This window comes from Vidua macroura, chromosome 2 (genome assembly GCF_024509145.1).
Source record: "Vidua macroura isolate BioBank_ID:100142 chromosome 2, ASM2450914v1, whole genome shotgun sequence".
Lineage (NCBI taxonomy): Eukaryota > Metazoa > Chordata > Aves > Passeriformes > Viduidae > Vidua > Vidua macroura.
Window position 1 is genome coordinate 460,126 of NC_071572.1, and position 9,948 is coordinate 470,073.

Below are 9,948 nucleotides of genomic sequence, written 5' to 3' on the forward strand. Positions count from 1 at the left end.
TCACAACTTATAACCTGTATTTCCAACCCTATGCTGAGGCACCCCAGGCACCTCTCCTCAGTGTCTCCTGCTGCTTTTATCACTCCACACATCACTTGTTAAAAAAATGACTCTACTACACCTGTTTATCCTCCAGTTTACAGCAAACCACCCGACTTTTGTATCTCAGCCATCCTAATTCCTAAGCTGACACAGCTTCTGTGCAGTCAGCACCCTGGAACAGGGCTCTGCTTGGTTTTCTCTCTTTATTACGGAGGCACAGACATACCGAACCACCAACACCAAATCCCGTGTTGGCTTGTCCAAAAAGGCCAGTTCCCGTTCCAAATCCAGTCCCAGCATTTGTATTGGCAGCTGTCCCAAAAAGGCCTCCAGGCTGTGAGGGCTGGGTGACCCCAAAGAGACCCTAAAAAAAGAAACCAGGTTAAGATAATGCTCCCAGGCTTTTCCAAGTCCAGCAGTGACAACAGCAGATCCAGCACACAAAATCAGGCAATAAAACAATGCTGCATTTGCCCTCGTGCTGGGGGAAGAGGAGGGGTGAAGAGCATTCCAGAAGCCTTAATCCTCCTCCAAGAAATTAGTTACTAACAGGAAAAAAAAAAAAAAAAAAAATCACAAACCAAAAATTTATGCTCCAGGACTTAAAGGATATTGGAATTTCCTCATTGCTTTGAGCAAGGAAGATGGAAAAGAAACATTTCACAGGGTTTTCTGGGAGAAGTCACAACAAATTCACAAAGAACATGGGATATCTGGAGCCAAAGCCTCTAGTTAGATAACGAGTTACAACTAGATAGAATCTTTCTATTGCAAAAGCCCCCAAATGTTGTTCATCTGTCACCAGAAAGCCCGGGATTTGAATTCCCATAGAAGGCTGATAACAGAATGACATTATCTGTGTGAAAACCATCGGAAGCACAGGAGTTGCTAGAGAGCAGCTGCCTGAGGAGGTGAGTGGGTACGTGATTTGTGAACAGCTGACTGTTCTCCAATTGTCAGGAACACAGCTGACTGCCAGGAGGTTCCTCGCTCCACCGCAGCCTTCAGAGCTCGGCACCCAGCTTTAGTGGAAGGTGAGTGAGGCACATCCCAACGCTGCAGCCTCCCGTGGCCAGCAGGAGCGGCTGCAGCCCCGCTGGCAGCCCCTCTTACCATGGTGTTGGTGTTGGGCTGGCCCAGGGTGCTGGTGCCCCCGAAGGAGAAGCCGGTGTTCTGCGTGGTGGTGGCCTGGCCGAAGGGTTTGTTGAACAGACTCGTGGTCTGGGACTGCTGCCCAAAGAGCCCCCCGGTGGTGCCCGTGCCAAAGCCGGTCGTACCTGGGACACCAACAGCAGTTAGAGACCCAGCCCAGCAGATCCACACAGGAAAAAGGGGCACAGAATATCCTGAGCTGGGAGGGACCCACAGGGATCCCCCAGTGCCAGACCCCCACCAGCCCCAGCCTGGGCACCCCTGGCATCCCTGTCCAAAGGCTCCTGGAGCTCTGGCAGCCTCGGGGCCGTGCCCATTCCCTGGGGAGCCTGGGCAGTGGCAGCAGCCTCTGGGGAAGAAGAGCCTTTCCCTGTTCTCCAGCCTGAGGTGCCCTGGCCCAGCCCCAGGTGCTCCCTGGGTGCTGTTTCTGCTCATTCAACAACCACTTCCATTCCTACAGCCTGGAGGATTTGGATCTATTCACAGTTGAATTCCACAGACACAAATATCCATTACCTAGGGAAAAATCCTTCCCCGGCAGGGTGGGCAGGGGCTGGGATGGAATTGCCAGAGCAGCTGGGGCTGCCCCTGGATCCCTGGCAGTGCCCAAGGCCAGGTTGGACACTGGGGCTGGAGCAGCCTGGCACAGTGGGAGGTGTCCCTGCCCATGGCAGGGTGACATTGGGTGAGCTTCAAGGTCCCTTCTAACCCAAACCATTCTGGGATTCTATAATCTATTTACTTTTTAGTTTGCAGCAAAACCTAATAAAAATCCAATTGCTGCTTAAATTTTTCCAAGGGAAAGTAAGAAAACAGATTCCTATGACAAGGAGCTCCACCAGTGAATGCTGGCAATACAACCAGCACAACTCTGAGCTCACAGCAGTGTTTCAACATTTTACATCGCAGAATTCTAAATGGTTTAACAGAATACTTGCACATGCACTCACAGGAACACCAGGGCCTGGCAGTACTTACTGGTTCCAAAAGCAGTTTTATTCTGTCCATAGGAGAAGCCTGTATTGGTAGTGGAAGAGCCAAAAAGTCCTGTGGCTGTGCTGGATGTGGCAGTGGAAGAGCCAAACAAGCCAGCAGTTGCTCCTGCTCCTACAGGATTCGTGGGCCCTTTCCTATTTGCCTGGTAGTCTTCCAAACGGAGTTCCTAGAGGAAAACCCAGCTCTTTTTACACAGGACAAGTGCAGGCAAGTCTCCTTACCACACTCACACAGCACCCCATCTTCACCAAGGTGAAGGCTCAAGAAAAGCTGCAACACCCACATTTTTAAAAATAAGGACACCAAAAATGGGACCCGAACTTAGATCCATGTTTAGACTTCAATTTGACATCCCAGAGCCTTTTCAGATATTTGATAATCTATCTGTTTTGAAGGGTCCAAAAGCAGCCCAAATGGGAAGGCCTCAGGATAAATCCTGGGGAACACTAGTTTATAACAAACAACTGAGCTCTGCCTGGGATCCTGGCTGTTATCTCAGCAGAGCAGGGCTGTTCCCGACAGGATCTCATGTCCTTCTGGCAAGATGGAATTTCAGCTCTTCCCGACCTGCATTAAGCACTTAAACCCAACTGCAATTAACGTGGTGTTGCATTAATTGTTTTACTTGACAACATCTCTCGTATGTGATGCAGACGTTGACGGTTCGTTAATATTTTTGCATTAACGAGCACAGACAGTAACTGTGGCCCAGAAAGGCCTGAGGTAAAGCTGTGTCCCCCTGCACTGACCTCGAGGGACTTGCTCTCGTACTCCTTCATGGCAGTGATGCACTGGTGCTTGGTGTTGATGTTGGTGCTGACGCCGGATTTCACCATGGTGTCGGTGCCGGTCGGGGGCTGCCGGGAAGGGAGGAAGGGCCAGGTTAAAATCCAGCCAGACTTGGGGGAATACAGCCAGAACTCCCTGCAGATCCTGGGAAATCCTACACCTAGCACAGACCTGAGGCTCTGTGTGACTGCTCTGCTCGGGCAAGACCCCACCTGCAGAGCCCCCAGCCCTGGGGCCCATGAACAGGAGGATGTGGAGTTCTAGGAGGGAGTGCAGAGGAGGCCCCAGAGCTGCTCCAGGGCTGGAGCCCCTCTGGAGCCAGGCTGGGAGAGCTGGGGGGGCTCACCTGGAGAGGAGAAGCTCCAGGGAGAGCTCAGAGCCCCTGGCAGGGCCTGAAGGGGCTCCAGGAGAGCTGCAGAGGGACTGGGGACAAGGCCTGCAGGGACAGGAGCCAGGGAATGGCTCCCAGTGCCAGAGGGCAGGGCTGGATGGGAGATTGGGAATTGGGAATTGTTCCCTGGCAGGGTGGGCAGGGGCTGGGATGGAATTGCCAGAGCAGCTGGGGCTGCCCCTGGATCCCTGGCAGTGCCCAAGGCCAGGTTGGACACTGGGGCTGGAGCAGCCTGGCACAGTGGGAGGTGTCCCTGCCATGGCAGGGGTGGCACTGGGTGGGCTTTAGGGCCCCTCCCAACCCTAGCCTTGTGTGATTGCATGGTTTTATGATTCCATCATTATTTGTACAGCTGAGGCCTCACCCATTTGTGTTTACTGATGATCAGCACTGGAATTACCCACAGAACACTCAAAACAACTCCCAGCAATTCTGCTTTCAGTTTCACTTTAAAAGCAGTTTACCTCAGCTTCTGACATAAATCCTAGAGCTCTGCATGAATTTCACTATCCCCCCTCTTTTTAACAGTGCTGTGGAAGTACAAATCAGCAGCACTGCAAGAGCCCAGGCAGCAGCACAGCTCTGCCCCCAAAGCCTCAGTCTTACATCAGCTCAGTCCAAAAATGAAGAGGGATGAGATCTGCATGAACAAGTGTTTGGGAACAGAGTCCCTCCTCCAGCAGGCCCCAGCTCCTCAAGGCCTCTCTGCTGGGCCACCCTCCAGGTCCAACTGCCACAGAACTTGGTAGCAGTTACTGAATCCTGTCTTAAAGGGGACTCGTCCAGGGGAGGCAGGACACCACTCCTCTCCTTCCAGGTCCCATTCCCAGAGCCAGGCAGGCTCAGGAGAGCTGTGCTGATTCTGACCCATCCCAAGATGTCTCTAACCCTTACTGCTGCCAGCATTTGCCACGGATCACCTTGAATTCCATGGCACTTGCTGGGAAGGCTCAGCCTTAGGAGCTCCTTTACTCCTTCAGCGTTGGCTCTACACCCAGCAAGCCTGAAATTCTACAGTGTTTGAGAAGGGATGTTTCCAAATCAGTTCAGAACACTTGCACATGAATCATTTTTTCACCTCAGTGACCAAGACACCACTGAACAACTGCAAAACTGAGTACTTCCCACAGTGAACAGGCTGGACTAGGAAGAAAGAGCAGAACTTACATTAAATTTAATAGTCGTGCCAGTTGGAGCAGCAGTAAAGCTGGTTGGGCCAAAGAGAGAGCCAGATGTGCTCCCAAAGGGGTTGGAAGTGGTGTTGGTGGTCCCAAAGAGCCCTCCACTGCTGGTGCTCGTACCAAAGTCTGAATAAAGCATAAAAAAATAACAACATCAGCATTAAAACAAACTCAAGTATTTAAAACTTACACCCTAATACTTCATTCAAATTAGAAACTGATTTGAAAATGGAAAGAACAGTTGGGAAAAATAATCTGAGAGCAAAGCTGGAAGCTGATGGTGCTGCTAATGCAGTTCTCTGCTGCAGAAGTGTCCTTAACTCAGCACCCCAGAAACACCAGACAAATCACAGCAGCCAGTTTCCAACAAGTAGGAAGAAAATAATACAAAAACTTTATAATAAAGAGAATCTGTGAGGCTCCTTTTCTTTGTTCAGAAGGGGCTGCAAGCAGCTGCTTTTGCCTCATGAAATTACAGAAGAGTTTAACAGCATTCCCTGCCACAGACAAACCCAACTGTAACTGCTCTGCCACAGGATTAAAACCTAAAATCAAATAGCACCAAAACAGTATTCAGGATAAAACATTCCTGCCAACCACCTTGGGCAATTTATTTCAAAATGTAGGGCTGAAATCACAGCTACAGATTCAGGAGCATGTGAGCTGCCCCCAGCTGCTGTGGGGACAGGGCTGTCACTGTATCCTGCAGGAGAAACCCCCCCAGCCCCGGCCCCCAGGCACATCCAGCTCCCACTGCTCTCCCACCCAACTGCAGAGGGGAACCAGTTTCACTCACTTCCAAAACCAGCTGGTTTGTTCTGTGCAAAGGCATTATTCTGGGATGAGAAGAGGCTTCCACCAGTGCTGGTGGTTCCAAAGAGGCTGTTTGATGTCCCAGTGGATGTTCCAAAGCCAAAGCCAGTGCTGGTGGAGGAGGTGGCTGGTTGGTTGAACGTGGTGGACCCAAACAACCCTCCTGCAGACAGAAACAGGCTGTTAACCCTTCACAACCTCCTCTGCTTGGGAGCTTTGACAGGTTCGTGCTGTCCTGGGCTTGCGAGGGCATCTTCTGGCTACTTTTTGTTGACGATTCCCCGGTTTGGGGATTTTCCCTTTCTCCCCTGCCCTCTTTACCCACCCGGGCAGTACCTGGCTTTGTCTGCGTGCTCCCGAACAGGCTGCCCGTGTTGTTGCTGGAGCCGAAGGCCGAGGTCCCGAAGGCTCCTCCGCTGGTGGTACCAAAGCCAGCATCTGCAAGCACAGCCCAGTGAGCCCGCTGAGGCTGCAGCCCCACAAACAGCCCCCGGAACACACGCTGCTTCCTTCCGAGCCTTCCCAACAAACCCCCTAGGGATTTGTCCCAGCCCCAGAACGCCCCAGCGGCACCGCCTTCCCTAAGCACTGCATTTTCCACTCTTCCCACAGAAGGAATTTCCACAGCAGACATGGAAGCCTGGTTGTCTGCCCAAACTGAAAGCTTGGTTAGGGGTGAAGCCTCAGGCTCCTGAACCTCTTCCAAGCCAGCTGGAGCATCCAGCAGCTCCCTAATTCCATCCCACGTGGGATCACCACCTCCATGTGATTCTCTGAGCTGCACTCCAGGAAAAGACACCTCATTAAAAACCACCTTGGATATTTCACTTACTTTGCCCAAAAGTTGAAGTTGTCCCAAAGCCGGTGCTGCCTCCAAATGGAGTTCCAAAGGATTTGTTAAACATTTTCAGGCTGTATCAGGTTTTCTTCCTAGATCTGGAAAGCAGAATTCAGGTTTTATGGAAAGCTCACTCTGCAAACTCATTTTCCATCTCCCTCACTGCTGAGGGCAGCAATCCCACCAGAATCCTTCAGCACCAGCCCCATGGCACCGTGTGATCCCAAACCCTGCCACAACCCCAGGAGGGGCAAGGGCACCAACATTCCAGTGACAGCTAAGAAGGTGTCACTAAACATCAGTGTCCCTAAAATTAAGGTGTCACCCTTAATTATGGCTGGAGTTCCTGCCCATCTCGGCCTGTGTCCTGGGCAGCAGCGATCCCACAGCAATCCCGGGGGTTTCCAGGAATGATTTTCCTGTTCCACCCTCTTTGCCAACTGCTCCGAGCACGAGAGGGGAATGCACTGCACAGGGATTACGGGATTCCAGCCTCGCTCTGCTCCCCACTTCTGCCCTTCCCAGCAGTTGCTGTTCCAGGGCAGTTTTGCTGGGCCCAATTCCCTCTCCAGCTCCCACGGTTTATTTACAGCACATTCCCTGCTGCCTCTCCCCAGCCTCCTCCCCCAGCACAAACTGCTACAAGCTCTGCTCCAACTCTCTGAGTTTGTCAACAAACCCAGCACAATCCCCACAGCTCCTCGGGCACACTGTCAGGGAACTGTGGCGTGTTTTCCTGCAGCTTCACCACTGAAAACTCCAGATTAGCCAAAAACGTGCCAGATTAACAAAAAAAGCCAGTACTACCCTGAATAACATTCATATTATCCCCAAAAGAGCAGTACTAGCAACAAAAAAAAGCTAGAGCTAGAAAACCAAAATGTCACGTTAACCCAAAAAAGCCATATTAACAAGAAAAAGCCAAAGTTAAAAAAAGCCAGTATTAACCCCAGAACTGCCATGTTAACCAAAAATAATGGGTGTAATGATCTCTGAAAAGCCATATTAGCCAGAAGAAAATGACAATACGAACCACAAAAATATGCATTACTAAAATAATGTCCCACTAACCAAAAAAAAAAAAAAAAAAAAAAAAAAGCTAATATTACCCCACCCTCCTCCGTATTCAGCAGGAAATGCAGGAATTCCCCCACATTCCCAGGTACTCCCTGGCAGCAGTAGCCACACACAGCACTGCAGAACTAAGAACATCAGCAATTCAAGGATGGCCCACAGCAGGAATATTCCCAAAGCCAGCAACCCCTGTTAAAGCCAAAGCTGCCCTTTCCCTGTGCCCAGGGCAAGCACAGAGGGACTGGGCACTGCCCAGCACAGCCTCCCCCAGGGAAATCTCTACAGCCATCTGCCCATCCTTGAAACTGAAGTGTTTGTTTCCCTAACACCAACAGCCCTTTCTGGGAATGCCCAAATCCGGACTGGGAGCAGCCACAGCCATCCCTGCACAGCTGGAGACTAAATCAGCCCACAACAACCAGCCCAACCCCACACTCCCCTGGCAGAACTGAAAAGGTGATTTTAGTGTCACCTCCAACTACTCCAACAGACACACAGCACAATTTTGGAGTGTTAAAGGTCTCCACACATCCACAGATAAATCCTTACAGGCTTCATTTGTCACAGGAAGAGGAATTTCAGTGAAAAGATCCTGGGAATAGCCAGGAAAAGCTGCTCTGACAAACTCTCAGAGCTCCCCAAGCTGAGAGGAGCTCCTGGGAGAGCTCCTCTGGCACAGGGTAACACTGCACCCTGAGCCCTCCTCACCTTCTCCCATGGGATCCCTGGGGCTGGAAAAGCCCTCCCAGCCCAGGCAGTGCCAGCTGTGCCCACCTTGTCCCCAGCCCAGAGCTCTGAGTGCCACCTCCAGGGGACACCTGCAGGGATGGGCACTGCAAAGCTCCCTGGGCAGCCCCTGCCAAGGCCTGAGCAGCCTTTCCATGGGGAAATTCCTGCTGCTGGCCAAGCTGAGCCTGTCAGGGAGTTATGAGATGAAAAGCCCACCCTGCAAATCCTTTTCTCCAGGCTGATCCCCCCAGCTCTCTGCTCCCAAACCCACCTCTCCATTCCTGTGGAATATTTTCCCCCATCTCCCCTTGTCCCAGTGCAAGTCTCCCGTTCAGGCCAGATGAAAATCACCTGCACTTTCCAGCTGTCCGATGTTGTGACTCTCAGCCTTATCTGCAAGCTCACAAGCCACTCATTTTCTGTGGTTCCTCTTTCCTAAGTCACTGCTCTCACATCGTCCTGAGATCACTAAACGCCAAACTCTACCTAAGAAGAGAACTAAAAAACCATTTTCTAAGAAAAAGTGCATTATGGAAAGATTCCCCCTCCCACAGCGTGCATTTTGTTCTACTTCAAACCCACCCCTCCTTCCCTGCACCTCGAGGGCTGTGTCCAGTTCTGGATCCTGCAGGAGAGACCTGGAGGGGCTGGAGCGTGTCCAGGGCAGGGAAAGGAGCTGGGAAGGGGCTGGAGAATTCCTGAGGGAGCTGGGAAGGGGCTGAGCCTGGAGCAAAGGAGGCTCGGGGGGACCTTGTGGCTCTGCACAGCTCCTGCCAGGAGGGGACAGCCGGGACAGGGCTCAGAAAAAGGGACAGGAGGAGAGGGAACGGCCTCAGGCTGGGCCAGGGCAGGCTCAGCTTGGCCAGCAGCAGGAATTTCCCCATGGAAAGGCTGCTCAGGCCTTGGCAGGGGCTGCCCAGGGAGCTTTGCAGTGCCCATCCCTGCAGGTGTCCCCTGGAGGTGGCACTCAGAGCTCTGGGCTGGGGACAAGGTGGGCACGGGGCACAGCTGGCACTGCCTGGGCTGGGAGGGCTTTTCCAGCCCCGGGGATTTGGGATCTGTGAACTCAAGAGCTGGACCAGAATTAGCAAAGCTCGTGGGTTTTACACAGCATCCGTATCCCGCTCCCTGCAGCCCCAGCTGGGGAGGGACCCCTCGCGCCAGAAGGCTCTGATTGAAGTTTAACAGCAACAGCACAAAATCCCCCTAAAACCACCCAAAGAGACTCACGTCATCGCCACAACTCCCAGTCACATGTACGCAACCTAACTTTAAACTACAGCTTATTAGCACGACAGTGAATAACTCCCGGCCCCGGGGACCGCCGGGCCGTTACCCGCATCCAGAGCCGCGTATCCCGCGTGGAAAACACCCGGAATCTCCAACCGGACCCGCACCGGGACAGCCAAAACGGCCTGAACATCCCAAAAAGCGGGCAGGTACTCCCGGAGATAGGCGGGGCAGGGCCGCCGAGGAATCCCACCCGCTCACGGCCTTCCCGCCTCCCTCCGGCCCTTCCTCCGTCCCGCGGCCTCCCCGCGCCCCCCCACTCCGGGACCACCCGCTCTCCCGGCACAAAAGGCCTGGCGGCGGCGGCGCTACCGCCACGCCGGGAGGGCAGGGCGGCCGGGCGGCGGTGCTCACCGCAGGTGGCGGGCAGGGCGGCCCTGGCAGGCGCCGGTGCTGGCCGCGGGTGCCGGGAAGCGCCGCTGGGAGCGGCCGGGCCGGGTCGGGCCCGCGGTGCCGCCGCCGCCTCACGGGGCCGCAGCTGCGTCACAGCCCGCGCGCGCACTCCCGGCCTGCCCCGCGCGCCGCCTCGGCCCCGCCCCGCCCGCCGCGCTTCCGCCGCCCATTGGCCGCGCCCCGCCCCGCCCTCGCCCTCAGCTCAACGCTGATTGGGCCAAGGGCCGCCGCGCACCCAGCGCCCATTGGCCGAACGGGCG

The 9,948-nt window shown here is 53.8% G+C and overlaps 1 protein-coding gene across 6 annotated transcripts in view; it reads right to left on the reverse strand.

Moving 5' to 3' along the window:
* The window catches only part of NUP98 (nucleoporin 98 and 96 precursor), a 38,719-nt gene extending 28,965 nt beyond the window's left edge, over positions 1–9,754 (reverse strand). For 2 of the 6 annotated variants that reach the window (XM_054003785.1, XM_054003825.1), the window contains exons 1-10: positions 9,650–9,754; positions 8,357–8,503; positions 6,197–6,300; positions 5,701–5,802; positions 5,348–5,527; positions 4,538–4,677; positions 2,940–3,047; positions 2,173–2,356; positions 1,156–1,319; positions 269–406 (exon numbers count right to left, since the gene is read on the reverse strand). In XM_054003785.1, the coding sequence (XP_053859760.1) occupies positions 269–406; positions 1,156–1,319; positions 2,173–2,356; positions 2,940–3,047; positions 4,538–4,677; positions 5,348–5,527; positions 5,701–5,802; positions 6,197–6,269 (1,089 nt within the window). In that variant the 5' untranslated portion in view covers positions 6,270–6,300; positions 8,357–8,503; positions 9,650–9,754. The other 4 variants (XM_054003793.1, XM_054003803.1, XM_054003811.1 and 1 more) reach the window with 4 other exon arrangements.
* Positions 9,755–9,948: the final 194 nt, after the last annotated feature.